Source organism: Leptosomus discolor, chromosome 6, assembly GCF_034619465.1.
Source record: "Leptosomus discolor isolate bLepDis1 chromosome 6, bLepDis1.hap2, whole genome shotgun sequence".
Classification (NCBI taxonomy): Eukaryota; Metazoa; Chordata; class Aves; order Leptosomiformes; family Leptosomidae; genus Leptosomus; species Leptosomus discolor.
In genome coordinates this window covers 25377813-25401567 of record NC_141396.1, presented here as the reverse complement: position 1 = coordinate 25401567, position 23755 = coordinate 25377813, and the positions used below count along the sequence as shown (strand labels likewise).

The 23755-nt window shown below is 39.6% G+C and overlaps 1 protein-coding gene across 1 annotated transcript in view; it reads right to left on the bottom strand.

Moving 5' to 3' along the window:
* Positions 1-23178, bottom strand: part of LRMDA (leucine rich melanocyte differentiation associated) — a 691665-nt gene extending 668487 nt beyond the window's left edge. Inside the window, exons 1-2 of the mRNA XM_086467215.1 lie at positions 23149-23178; positions 18298-18398 (exon numbers count right to left, since the gene is read on the bottom strand). Coding sequence (XP_086323341.1) covers positions 18298-18398; positions 23149-23178 — 131 coding nt within the window. The remainder of the gene's footprint in view (positions 1-18297; positions 18399-23148) is intronic.
* Positions 23179-23755: the final 577 nt, after the last annotated feature.

The window sequence follows — 23755 nt, the reverse complement described above, 5'->3', positions numbered from 1 at the left end:
ACATCAGTTTGACATTCTTTCTGCTGGAAGCAAGCTTAAAAAAAAATATTTTTAAAAACTTTAAAAAAAAATAATGAACGCAAATCCTATAAAGTTATGACAATTCTATTAAATAGTATCAAAATTGAGAACTTTTAAAATCTACTGTATCGACAGCTCTAAAATGCAAAACCAAGTCATTTTAAAAGTAAGACTTTCAGTAAATTGTTGTTTAGAAACATCTATCTTAAAACTTCAACACAGCCAGTCTCACTACAGGTCAAGAGGTAGTCCTTCATCAGATTCTGTCGACATAGCCCTCAAAAACCAGGAAGTTCAGACAAGGTCATTTAGAAGCCAAGTCACAGGTCATTCTAGAAGGACACACAGGGAGTGTCCTATAGCACATATAGCATATGGTTGTTAAAGTTGCTGAAGATTAATGGGCAGATCTATCATTCTTATGACTTTTGATCCAAAGTAAAAAGCAACATGGCAGACTTTTATGACATTTTTATTCTATTCCTTTTCCACCTCCTCCTTAAAACATTTTCCTCCTCTCTTTTTCACTATCTGATACTAAAAAGTCATTTATTGCAATAAAGGAATTCACTGATTTGGGAGTAACTTTTGTATACTGTACACCCTCTAGACACCCCAGAACTATGTTAATAATTTTCTTCCTATTAATTGTCTCATCAACTCACAGCTGGCTATGCTTTTTATTTCATTATGTTATTCATCAATCTAAAATAGAACTATAACAGAAAAAGAAATTGGAAAGCAGCAATTTCAATATTTCAAAACAGATGCAAATCAACGCCAGAGATGCTGCACAGCATATTTTTATTGAGACAATCCTATACATGTCTGAAAAATGAACTTGTAATAAACTCATATCCTGTGGAGGTATGTTTTTCTTTCCATCTTATGAGCTAATTATGCCAACACAACATAACGTTTTCCTAAATGCCTTGTAAACTGACTCAGTTACTCAGAAAGTATTATTTTTAAATTGATGTGATAGATGCAAACTGGAACGTTCAGATTTCAATTCTGGCACCAATTCCCGGATCCCCTTCCCAAGTAATTTAAGGACTTCCTCCCGATAGTTTTTCATATTCTTTTAACTGACATTTTATCTTTATACAGTATCTCAGCAGAATGAACATGCACTAAAACAATGACAGCCCTTCTTTGGCTGTCATCTCTCATTCTGGCAAAGACAGATGTCTTACACTGGCTTATGCCAATAATAGAGCCGACAAAAAACAACAGAGACTACCTGCCTCTGATGTAAAGGCACCAATTCACATTTGTGACACTCATTTGTCAATTAACAGATTTCTTCCATTGTTGACACATGGGACTTAAAAGATGTGGGCTAGAATGTGATGAATTAAAAAAGACAGATGAGTAAGCTATGAGCTGCAAAGTAATACTATAATGTGCTTTAGATAGGAATATCAACTGACACCCCTGACAGGCCATACAAGGTTTTATTTCATTTTGCTCTGTATCTAGGCTTCATACTTTGTCTTCTTTGTTCTCTTTTCATCAAGCTCCTAACATCTCATTCTGACAGCCAGAGACATTTAAGGCACTTTCGTTTCAAATGCAAGTTAGCGTACTTGATTTGTCATTAAAATGCAAAACGATTGCCATTGCAGGTAAATGTAGGTATGCTTAAAAGGTTGTATCTGCAAAGTAAAAGCTGAAAATGGTTTCTGGATGCTTTGCTTAACTCTTTCACCAGCCTCAGAGTTTTACTAAGGCAAGTGTTACCATGCTCTAATAGAAGTGTAGCAGCACCTGCAGTTTTATACAGGGTGCATTTTAGTATATTTAAATAACTTTACAAGTTACAATATCGAGCACAGAGAGGTACTGTCAAATTTACAAATGAATCTCAAGAGTCTATCATGCAAAGCCCTCTGGGGTCAAAGCTCTCTACTCTCATGCACTCTGCTAGGCAGGCAACAATGAAGAAAAAGAGAGGATTTGTTTGTTTTTAATACACTAGTTGTGTTTAATACACTAGTTTGTTCAATGATCACTTAAAGACACATGAAGACCTTTAAATAAATAAGATGCATTGTAGCAGAAAGACAAGGAACAGATTTAAAAACACTGCAGAAAAATAGACCTGCACAGGATGGAAATGAGCAACACCTAGCTTTCTACATACATGCACAGAGGCGAATGCACTCTATAATATGAATGAGGTTATTTCTATTCAACTGGATAGATTCAAACATCAAGGATCTCACTTGTGCTCAGCACAAAAAAAAAAAAAATCTAAGTAATAAAAGGTTTGAACAGCAGCAGTATAATTTAAGTAAGCAAATTTTATTGACAGAGGTAAACTCAGATATTATTTGATTTTAGGAACTTACAGATGAACCTTTAATATAAGTCTGTATCTACATATCTTTTTTGTAGACTTTCTTGTCCTTTTTTACTAGGAAAAAAGGGTGTGAATAGGGTTTACATCCACTCACTAGGATGCAGAAGCCTTTTTCCTTTTTTTTTTTTTCTCCGAAGAATGAGAGCTGTATGGAAATTTGAATGATTCGTTATCATTCAGGAAATCTGATTTAGATTATGACCTCATAGTGCATTAAACAAAAGGTACAGAACCTGAAATATTTGATGCTTATGTGTATACAGTGAAGCTTACTGACCAATTCTGACACTATTGTGTCTATTACTAAGATGTATGTGCTACAATATGGGAACTGTTTATTCATTCCAGGTTATATGATAGTAATCAGCTATGCTGCAAATACAAGTATCAACTTACATTAGACCCATAACTACCAGCTATCTTCAAAGGTTTCTAGCACTACTTTTTCTGCCCACATTAGTCTTAATTGCTTCCAGTGCACTTCTGTCCCCACACAGAAAGAAAGTTGAAAAAAAAAAAAGTGCAAGACAGTACCTTAAAACTGACTTCACCCTTTTACTTTGGTTTAAAATACTAGGGCTACGGAAACCAAGACTTTTTTCTAGTGTATAAAACGCACAAATAAACACTTGCTCGTTCACTTTTAGCTCAATACAGACATACATCCTTTCTTCCTCCATCTACCAATTAGTAGAAAGTGAGACAAATTATAGTCAAAACAAAATCTACAGTAATGCATTACTTTCCTTAACTTTAGAAACTTCTTTTCTGTTGGTCAGTCATTTAAATGCAGGTGAAGTTCTTGTTTCAAACCACCTGTGGTTGCAGTGACCAGAGTCTGTAATTCAGTGGCAAAGTAGTGGCCTGTATTTAATGGGTTGAGACAGATTCTCATTAAAGATATGTCCCCATTTCAAAAGCCCTACTATTAGTGGTAGTAACAGATCATTTGTTGATATGACTTACTTAAAAGAAGATAATGAATTAACAGTGAAAGAAACTGAACTACCCTCTGACATTCCCCACTTAGGCTGGAAGACAATTTACTAATTGTGCAGCTGGTAGAACTGGAACCAGTACTGTACAGGAACAGCTGAGCTAGCTAATGCCTGGCTCGTGATTACATGCAACACAGTGAACAAAAGAGAGAGCATTTGCAAGAAAGCAAGAACCTCACATTGCACCTGCACCCAAATCTCTCAGCAGCACCTTCAGAAGCCTTCTGCTGATTTAAGGAGCTGGAGGCAGCGAGGAAGAAGAAAAGAAGGCACAGAGTGAGGGAAGGAAGTAAACTAGACACATATACAGCCTCCCACTTAGTTGGCTAGTTTCCATTTCTTAGAAAGCCTAGTATTTGACATTTTTTTCCCAAAGCCATTCCAACAATCACCTTCACATATGACTGTTTCTGTGCTATTCCAAAGTCACTATCCAAGATAGAGAGTGTATTACATGCAAGATAATAGGTAGAAAAATAAAGTGTTCAGATCCTTGAGCAGCTGTAATTTTAGCATCCACACACTGGACCGTCAAATTATCTTAATGTAACTGTGTTGGAAGCAGACTTTTTTGAACATTCAATATACTGTTAATCCTTGGCACATCTAGAACACCATTCCCTCAGCCTTTAAGTGCTTTAAAATAATCAGTACACTTTATCACTTACATAACTAGGTCAATTTTTCATCTTTTCTCTCCAGCTAAAAGATCATGAAAGTCCTAGGAGCCTAAAACACAGCACCCTCATCCACTGAGCACTAAGCCTTACAAGGGAGGTCAAGGACAACAGAAAGGGATTCTTCAAATACATTGCAGACAAAACTAACACTAGAGGCAATGTAGGCCCACTGTTGAATGAGGCGGGTGCCCTGGTGACAGAGGATACAAAGAAGGCGGAGCTACTGAATGCCTTCTTTGCCTCTGTCTATACTGCTGAAGACTGTCCTCAGGAGCCCCAGTCCCCTGAGGCCCCAGAGGAAGTCAGGATAAAGGAGGAGTTTGACTTGGTTCATGAGAACTGGATTAGGGATCAATTAACAAGCTGGATATACATAAATCCACAGGCCCTGATGGGATGCACCCGCAGGTGCTGAGGGAGCTGGCAGAAGTCATTGCTAGACCACTCTTCATCATCCTTGGTAAGTCATGGGGAACAGGAGTGCCTGAGGACTGGAGGAAAGCAAATGTCACTCCAGCCTTCAAAAAGGGCAAGAAGGCGGACCCAGGTAACTACAGACTGGTCAGCCTTACCTCCATTCCTGGAAAAGTGATGAAACAACTTATCCTTGGCACTGCCTCTAGGCCTATCAAGGATAAGAGGGTCAGTAGGAGCAGTCAACATGGCTTCATCAAGGGGAAGTCACGTTTGACCAACCTGATAGCCTTTTATGAAGACATAACCAGGTGGACAGATGATGGTAGTGCAGTGGATGTGGTTTATCTTGATTTCAGTAAAGCATTTGACACCATCTCCCGCAGCATCCTCATGGCTAAACTGAGGACGTGTGGTCTGGATGATCAGGTAGTGAGGTGGATCGTGACTTGGTTGAAGGAAAGAAGTCAGAGAGTTGTTATCAATGGGACAGAGTCTAGTTGGAGGCCTGTATCGAGTGGAGTCCCTCAGGGTCGGTATTGGGACCAGTACTATTCAATATATTCATCAATGACCTGGACAAGGGACCAGAGTGCACTGTCAGCAAGTTTGCTGATGACAAAACTGGGAGGAGTGGCTGACACACCAGAAGGCTGTGCTGCCATTCAGCAAGACCTGGACAGGCTGGAGAGCTGGGCGGGGAGAAATGTGATGAAATACAACAAGGGCAAGTGTAGAGTCTTGCATCTGGGAAAGAACAGCCCCAGGAACCAGTATAGGTTGGGGACTGAGCTGTTGGAGAGTAGTAGAAAGGGACCTGGGGGTCCTGGTGGACAGCAGGATGGCCATGAGCCAGCAATGTGCCCTTGTGGCCAAGAAGGCCAATGGCATCCTGGGGTGGATTAGAAGGGGTCTGGTCCGTAGGTCGAGGGAGGTTCTCCTCCCCCTCTACTCTGCCCTGGTGAGACCACATCTGGAACATGGTGTCCAGTTCTGGGCCCCTCAGCGCAAGAAGGACAGGGAACTGCTTGAAAGAGTCCAGCGCAGAGCCACAAAGATGGTTAAGGGGGTGGAACATCTCCCTCATGATGAAAGGCTGAGGGAGCTGGGTCTCCTTAGCTTGGAGAAGAGGAGACTGAGAGGTGACCACATCAACATTTATAAATATGTAAAGGGCGAGTGTTAGAAGGATGGAGCCGGGCTCTTCTCAGTGATGGTCAATGATAGGACAAGGGGCAGTGGGTGCAAACTGGAGTATAGGAGGTTCCATATTAACATAAGGAAAAACTTTTTCACTGTGAGGGTGACAGAGCATTGGAACAGGCTGGCCAGAGAGGTTGTGGAGTCTCCTTCTCTGGAGACATTCGAAACCTGCCTGGATGTGTTCCTGTGTGATCTACTCTAGATGGTCCTGCTCTGGCAGGGGGTTGGACTAGATGACCACTTGAGGTCCCTTCCAACCCCTAACATTCTGTGATTCTGTAATTTCCATTGGGCGTACTGACAAGGAACAAACAGCACCAGCCAGCCTACCTGCCAAATGGGAAATGTAAAGTTGGCTCATAAAACACGAGCCACATTTTCAACATCATAAAGTAGATTTTAACTATATATATTCCTTGTCTTTTAACATTCAGCAAAGCAAGCATTGAAAAATGGTGCTTAATGCAAATTCAAAAATTAAGACCTGAGCATTTGTACTCAGAATGGTTGCATTAGTCCAATAATACATTATATAAAAATTAATCAGCTGAAAGAGCTGAGCACATAAGCTTCATACTAAAAAAAAAAAAAAAAAAGCACAAACAAAAATCCCCCCCAAAAATCCTCCACAACTTTTTTAATTCCTTTGTTAGTTTTACAAAATAAAAAATTAAAGTCTTGGAGTCAACAAGTAGTAAGCCAAACATTGTCACTCTAGTTTTTGGTGCAACAATACAGTCAGAGCCTGACTTCTACCCAGCCCAAACACAGTGAGTTGTTATCTATGCCAAACAGCTTATTATCTGAAAGATGCATCAGTCACCACTGGACTAACACCACTATGCTGATGTAACTCAAGAAGAGCTGACGGCAAGATCAATACTGAGTACTTCTGAGAGATTATGAAGAAGGGAGTAGAGCATTTAAAAATAACAAAACCTGTAATAATGTAGGTAGGTTTGGATAAACCAATCAAAAGGGAGGTACCCAGTTGTAATTTCTTGTTAAACTTAAGTACTTTTCACCCCAAGACTACTCCCATTTGGTCCGGTTCCCTCAAGGTCAGTTATCTCTCACAATTACCCATCTTTGATGCACGGTATCTTTTTTTGTTAGTAATACGTTCGTTCTTTCCAGATTGAGTATGAGAAGGTTAATGCTGATGAAGCCCTGTTGCAAGTGCTGAATCGAAGTAGACCACTATGACCCCCACATTTCTATATATGAGAAAGATAATTTATATATTGTACATATAATACATACAAAGGCATTATACACATATTATAAATGTTATATATAAGACATTGGGTTGTGTGTGTGTCTGTGCCTGTATATGTATTAAATGCTAGTAAACTACTTCTGACAACAGCATCCCACACGTACTATGTTTTCTATGGAAAAAATTAACTGGAGGTGCGCACACATTCAAGGACTGCTATATACCAGTGCAGCTCATATACCAACAGCACAGGAAAAACCTTAGAGACTTAAGCACTTGAAAAGCAGCTATTTCAGTTTGGTCCAATTTGCAAGAACTTCCCCAAGTTTTGAACAGATTACAAACTATCCCCTAACATTAGATACTCTGAATTTCTTATTTGTGTTCTTTTAAAAGTGATTTCTATAGTCTTTCACCATAGCAAGAGTTCCTGCAAACATGAGCAATGAGGTGGTTTCAAAAATGAACAAACTTTTATAGCTGTATTATACAAAGAACATTCACTGCTACCACTTAATGAACTCAGAGGGCAAATTAAGTTAAAAACAGAGAAGAAACTACAAAGAAAGGAAATGATCTTCCAACTCTACCAGTGAGCAACTCACTCAGGCAAACTTGGTCAAAAAGAAAGACAAGGAGAACAGAACAAAAACAGAAATAAAAATCATAAGACTTCACATGATTGCCAGCATCAGTTCATGGGTAAAGCTTGCAACTGAGCTGTAACACTGCATTAACTATGACCTTAAAGACAGTATAATTATTGTATAGCATGTCTGATTTGACATGCTGGCTTCTCAGCCTGAGAAAAATGCATGGCCCTTTTGCACTTCTTTGATACTCATTCTTCACACTTGCATGAGCTAAGGGTTTGGGGACTGTCTTTTTAAAGTAAAAAATCATCTCTAAGGTATTTTATATAAAGACGATTTACGTAAAATGCAAGATCTCAAAAATGGCACAAATCACAAACGACAACGTAACAAATAAGCAATGCATAAATAGCTTAAGATTTTACCTGCCAAATGCCAACTAGCTATTTGTACCATGACCACTCAGCAAGTTTGTTGAATACTGGACGACAGAGACCCTTCTTAGTGATTGGCAAGCAAAACTAGTTCTTTACATCTGCAACTAGATGCTGGGAATCCTGTGTATTGCATCAAGGAGAGAAGAAGATACCTTTCAACAAAACAGAGAGGAAAAGACAGAGACAATAGGTCCAGAGTTATGCAGGTTCTTCCCTTCAGTCAAGCTCCTTGTCCTCAGACAACAGTTATTTCTGCAGTCCTTCGCTCTTGTTTCACAACAGCAGAGATGAGGAAATACTGTTTTAAAGTAAGAGAAATAAAGGAAGTCAGAAAGTAAGAATGGTCCATCTGATTACTATACTTATAACATGCTCTTTATCATGCCTTTTTCTTTAACCCCCAGTACTCTAAAAAAAAAATAGTTCTGTCTTAAAATTACTAGGTGAAGGCAAAGTCACCAAGACATTATTTGCAATCTATTGACATTCTTTGAAAGTTAACACAGTGCATCAAATTATATCTCCTCCAAATGCCAATACTTTCCATAGATTGTGGTAGTCTTCCATTTATTAACTAACTGATTTTCTCTCAATCTGACAAATACTCCTGTCACTGAAAATGGAATTCAAAACAAAACCTAATTTTTGTTTAAGACTGATGACAGTTCTCACAAGAGGAGCTGGATTGACTGTGTCAGTGAATTAAGCTCTCCAAGTAACCAGAGAATAAGTGCAGATTGTGTAGATTTAGCCTCCCAACATCACTCCAAAAAAACAACTTCAATCTCACACAGGAAACCAGATCAAGAGAAAGCAGTTTACTCCCCACTCATTCAAACACAAAGGAAATAATGTGATGCAAACATCAGTTCACTGGGAAGCCCTCCCGCCTCAGACAAAAGGTCTTATCAATAGCCTTGAGTCAATGGATGCTTAATATAAAATCCGATCTCTGTTCAAGTCCAAGGAGTTTGTTACTCACCTTTGTTCAGGAGTACAGATTTCACCTTTACTCATGATTGCAACAGCTCCTTAGAGATGGATGTCACCAAAAAAACAACTTTCATTATCCATCACAGTAATAGTCACTAGCTATATTTAAGGATGTAACAGTTCAAGCTCACAGACTTACTTTACTTAATGTCAAATTGTGCAGTATGTTTAACATTTTTAACAGATTTAACAGCTCTAGTAATCCTCCCAAGAATTCTCCACTACATGATATGAACACACACTGACCCCTCCCCCGCCAAAGGTTCAGGTAAGAAGCTTTTGCCCAATTCTGCCATGTGACACACTCTCAAGACAACTCATTCCACAATGTTAAGCCTTCTTGAGAAAAGCAGAACAGAAAACTCTCTTATGTTCTGATCTGTCAGATACAGTAAATCAATGGATAATGGCCAGCACTGGGGTCAGAGGTATATATACTACAGTGTTTTCACAGTCCGTTAGTGACTATGTGGCCATAAAAAGTCAAGCAAGGATCAATGGACAAAAAGGGAGGCTGTTGGGCCTATAGAAGATAACAGCCATCAGTACAAGATTGAAATACAACAATTTGTACTCTAAGTTTGTCTGTACATATTACTGAGTTTGGAAAAATAATTTATCCATCAAAAAAAACAACTTACATCCTTGCACAGTATGCTGAAATCAGTGAGATATTTAAATACATACCATAAGCCAACAATTTGATATTTTTAAAATTAATCATTCACAGGTCCCCTTTGTAACAACAATAAACCATTGACTGCAAATAAGACACAGCAGGATAACATACAAGTCACAAACACACACAGATAACACTTCGTAAAGGCAAATATTCTATAGTCACATTTAAAGTTGACAAAGCAACAGAACACAGGCATGGCTACTGTATGCAAGATAAGGTATATCTTAATAGTATTTTTTAATGTTATTTACAGTTTTCAAAGGAGGGGGAAGGGGAAGTTTTCCTTATATATTACCCAGATCACATCTGGTTCCTGTTGAAATGCCACTTTTCAAAAGGGAGAGGCATGGAGGAAGGAAAAAGGAGGGGAAGAAGATAGCAAGGAGTACCTTTAGTTTTGATTGTCTATCAACTATCAAAAGTAGAATAAATATTTGAAGTCTAAAATCCTTTTTGTTAGTGGCCAACACTTTCTTTCCATTTTTACGATCGACATACACCTCTAAAACTTTATCTTACACAACTCCCTAGGTATCAGCCATGTAGAAAGTGAACCCATCATTACACTTGTCTTCAGTCCATCTCATAGTAGTTATTTTCATAAAAATACTTATGCATAAGGTAGTCCATAGTGATTAATAAACAAACACACAAGATTTCATCTGAAAGACCATTACATCTGTAAATTTTAAATAATTTAAGTGATTCTTTGTATATAAATATTTAATTTAGCAAATTGATTTCCAACTGAATTGCTTCTAAAGAATGACCACCCTCAGCAGTGTTAGTGTACATTTATTTTCAGATATTCATAACATTTCGATGTTACTTAAAGTTTGCCTGTAAGGGATGTCCTACAGTAACCACAAGATGCTGGTTTTTTAAGTACCCACCTCAAACTACAAACCTATTCATTTGAACTGGATACATTACTGCAATAGTAGGATAAAAATTATCAAGAATTCATATGTTTCAGATTGCTTATCTGTGAAAAACACTCTCTTTGTTGAAGTCTCTAAATACAATTCGATTTATTTTGAAACAGTGAACTATTTCAAGTATAAAATTTACAAGCATTTGTAAACCACTGTTTTCTTAAGAGTAAGAAATAAATCAAAGAAATCTCAGCTTCTACCGAACTTTTTTTTTTTTTTTTTTTAAGAAAAGCAATACAAAATCATCAGAACTTAAACATATTAATTCTCTTTTCACACAGTAAACTGTGGTCATGCTTGAAAGAAAACAAAAAAACAAGGAGAGTGAAACAGATTAACTGCATAGCTTCAATACACTTATTTCAGACAACATACTATAAATCATCTTGAAACAAAACAGGCAATTATAATGTGCACAAATGTTATGATACTATGCATCTCTACTGGTCCAATGATTCTAAATTATTGAAACTGACGGCTGAACCAGGGCATACTGTTCCAACACACTTGGATTACCTGAACGATTTGAATTCTTTCTTTAGCTATCCAGTGCTGTGCAGATTTCTCTAATGTCAATAAACAGGTAGATAGATGTCTCTTAGATAATTCAGGCCACATCTAAGGCAATTAAAATATATGACCAAAACTTCTGTAGCAATGTGTTTTGTTTGTGAAGAATCATGACTTTTGTTTTCCCCCTTCAATACTGTAAGCATCTCAAATTAAAGCAAGTACATACATTTTCCTTCAAAGCATTCAGTGAGGACAGAACAGCAGCTCCTTTCTCCTCCTAACCACCACCCCATATTTCAATCCTCTTCACCTCAGTGTAAAAGAAACAGGAGTGAGAGCCATAAGACAGAATCATTTCAAAACACAATCAGCTATTTGTAAACAACACTCTCTCCTGCAGAAAATCTGCAACTCTAGTTGCAAGAAAAAGCAGCAAGTAAGGTAAATCAATTAGCTTGCTAATTTCTCACCCTCATTTATTTAGCTCTGCACTGCATTTGTTGTAATTGACTATAATTATGTTAATTACTAACTCCAGCATAATTACTATATTTATTGTCATTGAGCACACTATATACCCAAAGCAAAGCTGGCATTTGTCGGGCATCAAAAAAAATAAATAAATAAAACCACACAACTGTCGGGAGGGGTTTCTCTGAAAACTGGTTGATACACCTTCAGCAAATGAAAGGGCAAAAGAGATTTCATGCAATGCTAGTTTGAAAGCATCGGTTCATTAAGGATATTAATTTTCTGATAACTACACATTTAGGCATGACACACTGGAGCAGTATCTACAGGATTTAGCAATTATTAATGCGTGACAGTTTCAAATGCTAAGTGAATCAATTAAACAGCAGCATTCACAATTTGAGAAGAGATAACTGCTTCATAACTGCCTAAGACTACAATTTTCACATGACAAAAAAGGGCCATTCAGGCTCCTTTCAAAACCTGACAGGTCAAGAAAGAAGTTTGAAACAAAAGCACCTTATAACCATCATCTCTCCTCTTTACTTGTCAGATCAACTTTGCTAGTGTCTCCGCTGAAATGGCATCACCATGCCAGCTGCCACAAGGTGATTTTTCATGTCTTGTCAAAGAAATCTTTTATTCTATTTACTCTGCATTAACATGTTACATTTATTGATCAAGCCCTTTCTGCAGCCACAGCAGGGCACTGTGCTCTTATGCCTAAGGGGGCTTTGATGTCCTGGTGACATTCTAGACCGAATAATGCACATACTAAATGGATTTAATGCAGAAATGTGTTTGTGCATGACAGCTACATTAATAACAGCCCCTCACACTGATAAATACGCAATTGCTACGATTATGAGTTACCCAATTATGGTGAAAATATTTTTCTACCTTATAAATAAAGCCACCAAAAAGTTTTAACAATAGTGCGTTTTCTTCAACATTTTAAAATGTTATAAAGATCAGTCTAAAGGCTTTTAATAACGTGTCATGCTTTGTTTAGAATTCTGGCTTTTATTTCCATCTCTCTCTTGTTGTTCATCTTCCTGTTCTGCATGTCTTATTGCTGCACAGACTGGGAAGGTGGCAAGAAAAAAAATAAATAAATAAGCCTTTTTTTCCCACATACTCAACTCACAAAGAGAACACGCCCTGTAAAACTGAAGCCCAGATTCAAGCTGCCACTTGCATATTTCCCCAGGCAAGAAAACAGTAGGCAGAAGAGAGAAACAAACAGTCTAGTCCACAGAGAGGACATTACAAAGCCTCAGCCTCACAAAAGTCATGGAGGAACATTCCAGACTAGGATTAAAGTTCAAGGGGATGTTTTCATACATACACCCTCTTAATCGGACAGTGGAAAATATGCACAAGCACACACTGTGCAAATTATTCATGCTTCTAGCAGAAGTAATCTGCACCCTAGAGAGATGGAAGAGATATCTGTATCTCCATGAGCACAATTATTGGATTAATCCTCCCTCATTGGCCAAGATTAAAGATTCACTCTCCCTTTCACCTTAGTTTAGACCGAGAAGAAATCTCTATAGGAAAAAGGAAAACAGCTCACATGTTTAAAACTACCAAGGACAAAATTACAAGATGGACTTCTCTGTGAATTGAAGTAGATATTATTTATAAAAACACGACACCTGTACAAAAACACTGACACCTGTTATTCAAGCAGTGGAGTGCATTTAGCCTTTAATCTGAAAGGAGAAATTTGGCACAAAGAAAGTTATCCAAGACAAATAAAAGAACCTTTGAATAGGTTGGGGTTTTTTCTCTCCACAAGACAGCACGATGCATCTACAAAAATATATTTGTATTTCATTCAAATCTCTACTCCCTACCTACATTATCTCCCTCCCACTTATTTATTCCTTTCTTTCCTTCACCAGGGATCTTTAACTTCCAATGATCAACAATAGTTTTTCATTTCCCCTTGAAATCCTTTTCAGCAAAACCTCCCAGTAACACTAACACTGGCATATAGGTGACTTCCCTTCCTATACTCTATGCTTTCATTAAATAGGAACCAGGGAATGCTTTCCACACATTATGAAACAAAATAGTGGCCTTTACAGTGCTCTATTATCAGGGAAAGCTATCAAATACAGTTGCCATGAGAGACCCAGGAGCAGATTTCTGAAGCAAAACATCTCTGCTCCTGAAACATGCCTTATTGAAAATACACGATGTAAACAGTTCATTTCTAAAATAGCTGAAAATCACTAAGAGTATCAAATCAAAAGAGCTGCTACAACTCTGGCCATTTTATGATGACCACACCAATAAAGCTGCAGAATCATCATTTAATTTAGGTCAGAATGGGCAGCTAGATGTCAACTAGTCCAATCCTCTGCTCAGAGCAGGGCAACTTCAAAGCTAGATTAGGTTGCTTGGGACTCTGTCTAGTTGCACTTTGAATATCACCAGGACGGAGATTCCACAACCTCTCTGGGCACCTCTTCCACTCCACCTTTCTCATCGTGAAGACCTTCCTCACAAACAGTTGGAAATTCCCTTGCTGCAGCCTATGATGACTCCCTCTCGTCCCTTTGCTGTACATCTGACAAGAGTTTGGCTCCATCTTCTTCACAACCCCCCGTTAGTCCAAAAAGGAAACAAAAGACATTAGAAACCATTCAAACAAAACCTGTAAGGAAAACAGCACGAGAAGAAATAATTCACAAGTGGACTACAGTGGCCTGGGGTTGAAGGATTTCTGTCCACCAGAGGAGTAAACAGGGGCAGTCCAGCGGTAGCGTATCTTGCTCATTACAACTAGCATGCTTTTAAATGCACACCAGTGTGTCCCTTTGCCTCATCGAAAACAAACCTGCTGTTATGCCTCTTCTTTCCCCAACATCCCCATACAAAGTTCCCTTTGCCAGTCACCTCTATCTTTCCTTTCCCTCCCAGGGAAAAGAGGAGATGCGTAACCCTTGTGACTGGTAACAGACGCTTTGGCTGCCAGAAGAGAGAGAGTTGGATTCACATATGGATCAGGGTAATCAAGAAGAGACACTAGTTCTCGGAAAAATGCAAACAAGAAAGGCAATTCTTTTAAAGAGCAACTTTTTGTGATTATTTAATCTAGTGATGTTGTTAGATTTATCACAACTGATGCAAAGACAATTAAGCATCTACACAGGCCCCAATTTTTATTTAAGAAAGAGGAAGGGGTTCTAGCCTGGGAAGAACTCCAAAGTCAGAAAAAATTGGTGGAAAATATACATTTTCCTCTGTATTAAATTGCCAATACAAATGAACTAATGACAGTTCTCCTCTCCTCCAATTTAGTTTTTGGTCCTATGTACGTTTATCAGTTTATGTCACACCCAAAAAGAAAAAAAAAAAAAAAAAAAATCGGAGAAATCTGAGTAACAAAACCACCACACATAAGAGCATTGAATCGACATAATTACTCTTTGCAGAAAAAAAGAAGACAGACAGAAGTGCCATAACAACCAATAATTAGTTAGAAGATATCCCTAAATTTTTTAAAATTATTATCCAAATGTGTATCAACTCAAGTTTAAAAAAAAAAAAAAGGGGGGTGGGGGCGGGAGGGAGAGAAAATCCTTGATTTGTATAAAACAAACAGCTATATTTCCCAGAAAAACACTACAGCATCTCTTGAAACACATTATTAAGGGACAACCTTGGCAAAAGTTGTTTGTGTGTAAGTCACAAAAATATAGCATATTTGACTAATTCTTTCGCACTTTGCTAACAGCATCAGCCAGTCCTCCCACTCTTTTTCCAGTATTCCTGGACAAGCCTCTGAAAACACACATTTACAGTGGAAAGCCTTAAATGGCAAAATAACTTACCTGGCTCTATCCTGACTTTTGCAACAAAGTTAGGTACATTACATTACAGCGGTACAAAAACCAGCACAATTCACTAAAGCAAATATTACATTATAACAGTTGCACAAGAAAGTTTTGTGACATCTGTATCGTGCAGTACAAATACACCTGTTGAATAAATCTCATGCGGATAAGCAGGTGCCTGTGTGCATGTGCGCACAGTAAAGACAGCAAGTCTACAACTGCACACAACTTCTGGTTCAGAAAGGACAGCACTGTCTTGCAAGAAGAGTTTGCTGCCAACTGACCACAAAGCTTAACATGAACATCTCTCTCTCCACACAACTACACTCATGATAGCAATATCAAATAACATGACTGCAAATACTGCTGCCTACAAAATAAAAGAAAAAATTTAAATCTCTCTATGCTCAATTTCTTAAATTCTTAATGTAACTGTTATATTGTCAGAAATTCTATTGATGTTTTTGCGTAACCGAATTTATTGCCTGCTACAGGAGGATAATTCCTTCCCAAAATACGCTTGGCAGTGGCCATACTTCCAGAGGATAGGACACAGATACCCTATATGCAAAACAACATTAAAAAAGGTTGGTAATTACTTATTCACTACCTAACACTGAGAACAGATAACTGTTGAATATTTCAGCATTTCTCTGGTTTAAATACAGCTAAAAAATTAGTGACCACTGAAATATTTTTTTTTTTCTTTCAAAGAGCACATATCTCTCATCTAATAACAAATCATATTATAATGAAAACTATCAGCTTTACTGCAAATAACCACTATGCCAGCAAAGCACAATATTGTTTTTAACTTTTTCTAGATTTTGATTGCCCTTGGTCTTCTTCACTCAACTTATGCCTTTACCAACAGACATCCAGTTTTTCTAGAAAATTAAACTCCTTTTTAAAGAGACATTAAGTTTTCGCACTGAAAACAACATACTAAACTAAACTTTTCAAATTAAGCATTCACTGATAAAAATCACCACTATACTACAGCGTTGTCAGATTTTTCAGGCAATAATATTTGTTTAAAGAAGATGACAATGATCTTACTGTTACACTTGCTTCAACAGCTGCCCAAGACATCTCTTCTACATTTGTATTCATTTAAGGCTATGACATTTATTCTTCATCTTCTCTGACTCCATAATATGCAGGCACAGTGTTCATATATAAGTGCAGACCAGTCTGAACAGCTACTGTATAACAAATACTTCATTCTTAGTTTCAATATGCTTAGTACATCTGTCACAGCTCAATAAGAAAACATTACTGTTCTCATTACATTTACTATTAGCTTCCCTAAGCTAAAAAAGAAAAAAAAATAAAACTGTTAAACAAACAAAACCAAACGAAAATCACCTCTCCCCTTTCCCAAAATCTGATTTCTGGTCTTAGAATATTTTTACAGCTTTACAACAGGAAGCTGTTCTACATCAAAAGTTGACCGCAGCTACCCCAAAAACTAGCACTTTCTCTCACATTTCCCCACAAAAGATTTTAACACACTTTTTTTCCCCCAACCCAAATAAAACCAAACGATATATGTTCTGAAAAATAGACTAAGTGATCACGTTTTGGGTAGTGAAAGAAAGAACGGATGAAAACACATATTTGAGAAATACACCACCAATTAAGCTCTCCATAAAAGCATGAACAAATTACTTAAAGTTTTAAAGTGGTATTTTACATCTAGATTTAATGTTAATCTTTTACTTCATTAAATAAAACAAACTCAGAAGAACTGTTCTTCAAATCATGCATTAAATGAAAGAAACAAACTTCTTTTTTCCAGAGGTAGTACCTCCAGAGGTCTGAAGAAGAAGCAGTCTTGTTGATGACATGTTAAATCTGAATACATATGCAGAACTTGAATTATCTTCATGACAAAATCAAATGCCCATTCAGTTCTCTCCCCCAGCAAAATTCTCTCTTCTGATTCCAATTTCCACAGGTACAGCCATCAGACAGAAGTATAACACAATAACAATCCACAGATTGTTCACTGCCTCCTTTGCTCTGCTACCTCTTGCATGTAGGAATCAGTCTTTCAGAGCTGACAGTGGCTCAAGATAACATTTATAACTGTTAAGTTAAAAACAGTGGCTGTACCCCCTAGGTGAACAAGGCACCAGCACACTACTTTTATGTGTCCTGCTCCTCACAAGGAGTCTCTAAGCTTACCCCCAATAAAAAGAAAACTCAAGAGTCCAACCCTACCACTGAAAAATTATGCTTTTTCTTACAGACAACTACACTCCTATCCTTTCTCCCTACATACCTACAGAGCTGCTAACCTGAAAGATACACTGACAAACCTCACCAGGCTCTCTCACAAGAATTACATGAAAAAGGACACTGTAACAACTAACAGAAATACTATAGAATTCTAAATCATTCCATATATTAAAATAATTAGAATTTATTTATAAATTCTAACTGCATGTAGTTTTAGCACACAGCTGCCTGAAGATAAAATCATACATCAAAAACACACCATCTGGGAAAAGGGTATTACAAACCGTTTCTGGTAATAACCAGAGATCTACCAATAAAAAGAAGGGAGAGACACACTTACTTGTATTTTGGTTAAGAACAATTTACTTTTGATCCCATTCTTCACTTCTTCAGATAATGATGCTTATTTTCCAGATTGAGCAGAGAACAAACCATAAGCTCCTCATTGGGCATCATTTATGTTAACACAAGAAATTTCCAGACTCACCCAGCTATTTGTGTTCCAAGTGTGCATGAAAAGGAGACAAACACTGCCTATAAAAGCGTTGCCCGCTTGATAACAACACAATGTACGTGACACACATGTACATTTCTACTTCGGAAAAAAATAATTAAATATTCTATTTTTTGTGTTGTTGTCCCATATTGCACTCCAAAAATCTATGTATCATCACATACCTTAACAAGTTGAAGCTAAGATCTAGCCTTTTTGCCATATGTCCGTATTTTCTTCCTAGGAATTCTGGAATTTCTTCACAGTCTTGACTAATGTAGGATACCTGAGTATTGGAAGCAAAAAGGAAACATTCTGTAAGTGGATCATTTAGTTTCCTGTCCAGATTCTGTCTCACTGACCAATGACAATACACAATATGGTAAATATTAGCTACTGCTTTAAGCTATATCAGTTTTACTGCTATAGAATCTATCAAAATCTCCATTTTCCTATTGATACAATCAGCTTAATATTTATTACATCTATAGTTTTATGTACAATGTTTTGTCTTTCAAGTAAAAATAATTTGATCAAATACATACCATTTCTTCTATTCCACTGTTAATACTTTGATCTAACATTATTTTGTATTAACATTCTGATACACTCCAGAAGCAATTTTTTTTAAAGAATCAGAAGATTCAAAGGACCTTTCTAGTTTGCCTGTCAGTACCCAAGACACTAAAAGATCACTTCAGAAAGTCTGGTCCAGAAATACCTAAGCAGTTCATTGTCAATCCATTCTCATAACCATTCCTTGAGGAGATTATTATTCCCAGTGATATGCTACAGATAGAGAAAGAGGGCTGCTCAAGATCTGAAAAACCAAGCATGCAGCTTTTTTTTCAGACAGTCATGCAAGTCTTAAAGATTTCTGGCTTCAACACCTGTGTTCAGATCACTTCTCCTTATACTCAAAATACTTGTGAATGTCTTTTCTTTTTCATACCAGCCCATCTAACTCACTGTCTACATTTAGCCTGTACCCAGGGCTAAACTATAACAGTTGTTCTATTTATCACCCGATGACCCCCTCACCAGGAAGGGGAATTGGGGAAAAAGGAGAGCAGACCTGTGAGTAGAAGTGAAACAGATTTAGTGAAACACCACCAATACCAAGAGGTATATAGAGAATTATACTTAGCCAAATGAATATCCAGTCATCACAATCAACCGGAGAGCAGTCCTTGGGAGAGGCCAGAGGAGGAGCCAGAGGAACCCCAGCAGGAACCCCACAGGAGCTCCCCTAACTCAGCAAACCTTCCCCCTTTGTAATGACCATGACATTAAGGTGTGGGCTGCACCTGTAGCTAACTCAGGTCAGCTGCCCTGGCTGACTTCAAACTGCTAACGGCCAGCCAGGATGAAGTGATAATGTTTCCTGAAAAACACAAACACTAAAACAGCTAAACTTTTTCCATTCTCTCTGCTGTACTGTCTTAGGAGCCTTTGGTTTGATTTCTTCAAAGAATCCCCACAAAGCCTGCCAAACTTATAGTCATGAATTCTATACCTCTATATTGGCTCATCCTCCCAGTGTTCAAAATATCAATGTAAACACTGACATTTTAGATTTTGTGCTAAAGAAATCTTAGTTGCCCTTAAATGGCAACTTACTAGTTAAATAGATCTCAATACTGCGTTAGACCACTACAAGATCCTGCTGTTATCTAAATATTTAATATAAAGTCAATTTCAAGACCATATCCCATTGGTCTATAAGATGTTAGATGAAAAATATGCAAAAAAGTCAAATTTTGTTTTGATAGTATTTCACTTTCTGTTAAAACAGAGACTCCCCTGTAGAACAGACTGACAGCGTGTACTTTTGCAAGTCATCCCAATCTCTTACTCTCTAAAAATGATTGCAATCTGACAATACTATAGTGCATCTCATTTAATTCATTTTGTTCAATAACATCAACAGATAAAGCTGACAATGGTGAAATAATTTTTACAAGCAGAAAACAGGTAGCTTGAAGCTCAGTTTAACAACTTCTTCCCCTTGTTAAACTATACCTGCTCTTGCATTAAATTCTGTTACCAGACACACACATGACTTTAGAAAATATAAGGACAAAAGGAAAAGGAACTGTTTCGGGTAGCTGACATCCGAATGGTTTGGACATAACAGAAAGTGTTTTGCAGATTTTACTGCAGAATTAAATATGGGGGGTTTTCCCTCCAGTTTCCATCCAAGACAATGACAGTGTGTTTACAACATACATACAGGTATAAATGCAAGAACTGCTTCATTCTTCACCGAATGGTAGATTTCTTTAAACTAATGCTTGCAAGCGCCTGGAAAGACACTACATCAACAGCAGAATAATACTTTGGATTAAGCATTTAGTTCAATGTAACACGTTGAAATAGAAATTATTAAAATATGATGCCTATTAACACTAGGAGTGCAAGACCATCTTGAGCAACTACCAACATAGCAAGAGCACAGACCACCACTTTGCTTTTCACCCAGGGAGGAGTGGTGGAAGAGGAGCATGAGGCTCTGACCTGCATTCCCACTGCTTCAGAAACTTACCTGGCCATAAATGTTCTAGCTCCACAAGAACAGAAATTGAAGAAAAAAAGCTCATACAAATGTGTTTTGGAACACACAGGTGCCAAAATACATAAAATGTTGCAAAGCTTCAGCCTTTGAACTTTTATAATATACAAACATATTTGCACAACTTGTACAAACAGATTATTCACAGGCATATTTGCAGATGAAATATGGTTGTCACGACCTTTTAATGCTAAGGCCTTGTAAAAGGAATTTTACTTCCACAAAGTCCACTTCAGCAGACTCACAGTACAAGTATATTTTTCAATTTAAAACAAATAGATTTATTTTTTCACAACTTCAGATCTCTACATCCCACATACATGAACTTGCTTTGGATACTCAAGAACTCTCTTTACTGTAAGAACAGCAGCGACTGCCAGTAATGCAATACATGATAAGCCTTTTTGAACAAGTTTTCAAGAGTTATTTCCCCACTCTTCTGCTCTTTAATCCTTGAACAACGTTGATATAAAACAAGACTTCAGTAGTCTGGACAAGAGAAGAATAACATTTCTTTTTTCATTCTTTCGGTTCAAAATCATCTACCCAGAAAACAATAAAATATACATAATTCAGTAGTCTTCCTTTTGTATCCATCTCAAATACCCTCAAAATGAGTATGAGCTTTCAAGTACATATTCAGATAAGCCATCACTGAGAGACGAGAGCAAGCACACTTTTCCCAAGAATCCTCAGCTCTTTTGCTGCAAGGAACATCAGTAACAGCAGATTTCTTAGATTTTTCTATATCAGTCACAGAACATCACATGGGATTAAAAACTGGATGTAGATGTTTCCATTGCGTAATTCTCTAACTCAAATCTAATACAGGTTGGTTACAGTCTATCATTCTGGTGCCCTGCTCAATAGCCTACCAAAATGTTCATAAAGTTTCCCACAAAGCCCAGCATCAGACAGGCTATCAACGTCTCATACATTCTTGCAGACTCTTCAATGCACTGTATGTAATTCAGGAAAAAAATACGTTTTTACAAAATATTTAAAACATAAGTTACCCAGTCAATAAAGCTGCACCTCTCTTCTGCTTTAGTTTCAGAGGATATTACCATTTAATCTCTGTAATCATTTTACAATGATATTGTAACATTAGTAACTCATAAAAGTAACATCTTTTTTAAAGAATGTCACCAAATAGTTCATGTATGAACTCTCAATAGTGCATATTCCCTTCCACTGAAGGAAATCACACCTAGAGAACATTTCCAGTCCGTTGAGCATTATATTTTACTCTGTCCTGTTAGAAGACTGTACATTAGGCACAAAGCCAAATTAAGAATATGCTTTACTTGAAGGGGCTCAAGGCATGCTGGAGAGAAGGCGGCAGCATGTTACTCCAGGCCATAGTGCACCACAGAGACCACAGGAACCATCTCCTGCGATAGCTGCAAAATTAGCCAATTGCCTCTGTATCACACACACATTTACATGAATTCCACACAGAAATAGCTACCAGATTAAAGAAGCAATTAGACAGGCAGCACCCTGGTTTAATGGCAAACCATTTTCAAGAAGACGACAACCTTCATTTATTCTTTCGGGGGGGGGGGGGGGGGGGGGGGGGATTGCTAGTTTTAGCCACAAGTTCAGCAGTAATGACATCAATTTTTAGCAAGAATTCTTTCAGTAGCCAAATAAGGCACTGGCTAAAGGCCGGTAGGATTTGTTTTGCTTCCCGACTTCTCTCCTTAACCGAAACGAAAAGTACATAGAGTTTACTCTCAGCAGGAAGAACACTTCGCATATATCAGTCCTTCTTCTTCAGTTTATACCCGCAGCCTAACCGAGAGGAGCAGGGTCCAAGAGCAACTGGGGCTCCACTCTGGAGCACGACACGCTCCTCGGCCCACTGGACCCCGCCGCCAGCTGCGGAGCTTGCACGGAGGCGAACTGGCAGAGCGGTGCTGCCCCCGCGGCAAAGCCTCGGGAACACGCCCGTAGCGTCCGGGCCGGCCACAGCAGCAGCGAAAGCGGCAGAGCAATAATTCCACCGTCACCAGCTTCCCCGGTGCCCCGCTACCCGTCCGTCACGCAACGGTACCGCCGGTGCGCACACGCACCTTCCCCCCCCCCAGCCTGTGCGCCTCCGAGCACACCCCCGGGGGCTGCTCCGCCCCCTCCCCCCTCCGCACCGCCTCCCCCCGGCCGCCCGGCGCTGTCGGGGGCAGGGACGGGCTCCTCGGCGCCTTCCCTTCGGCCGTCCCTGAGCAGTGGCTGGGAACTAAAACGCCCCGGCCCCGCGCGAGCCCGCCGCCCCCCACCCCCCCGGGAGCCCCACCCGGCCCCAGCCCAGGCCCGGCCGAGCGGCGGGAGCCGGAGCCCGCGTGGAGTTCGGGCAGCCGCTACCAGTGCCGGGGGCGGGGACGCACCGGCCGGGGCGGGCTGCCCCCGGCAGGTGAGGCCGCCGTCGCCCGGGCCCTGCGAGCCGTGGGGCGTGGACACTTACTTGGGCTCCGCTCACCACGACCCCTGCCATGGCTGCGGGGGCGGCCGCGCCGGGGCTTCCGCGGGCTCGGGGCCGGGCCGCGCCGGGGCCGTCGCCGCTTCCTCGCGGCAGTCAGCTGACGCGGGCGGAAGCGCGGCCGGGCCGCGGGCGGGGGCGGCGGCGGCGCGGGGCTCTCGCCGCCACCTGCAGCTGAGCTGAGCGCGCCCGCCGCGGCCCGGCCAGGTCCATGGGGGGACCTGGGGGTCCATGGGGGGACCATGCCGCCGCGGCAGGGCGGGCGCGCCCCAACGCCGGGCGCGGGCGGCAGGCGAGGGCGTGGGGCTGGCGTGAGGCGAGGGTCTGCTCTCCAGGCCCCCAGACGTCCCTCTCCGGCGGCTGCTCCAGGCTACGCTGCGACACCTCGTCCGGAGCGAAGGTCCAGCCGCCCCATACCCGCCTGCCGTCGCGTCTGAACCGTAGGCTGGGACAGCGGGTTGGGGTGTAGCAGTGGTGGGATAGGCCCTGGGAAGCAGCGACGGCAATAGCTGGTAGGTGTGATAGTGACGGAGGCATTGGGCCTTGGATTTTGTTCCCCATAAGGAGCTAGGTGACTTGGAGGGTCGTCTGG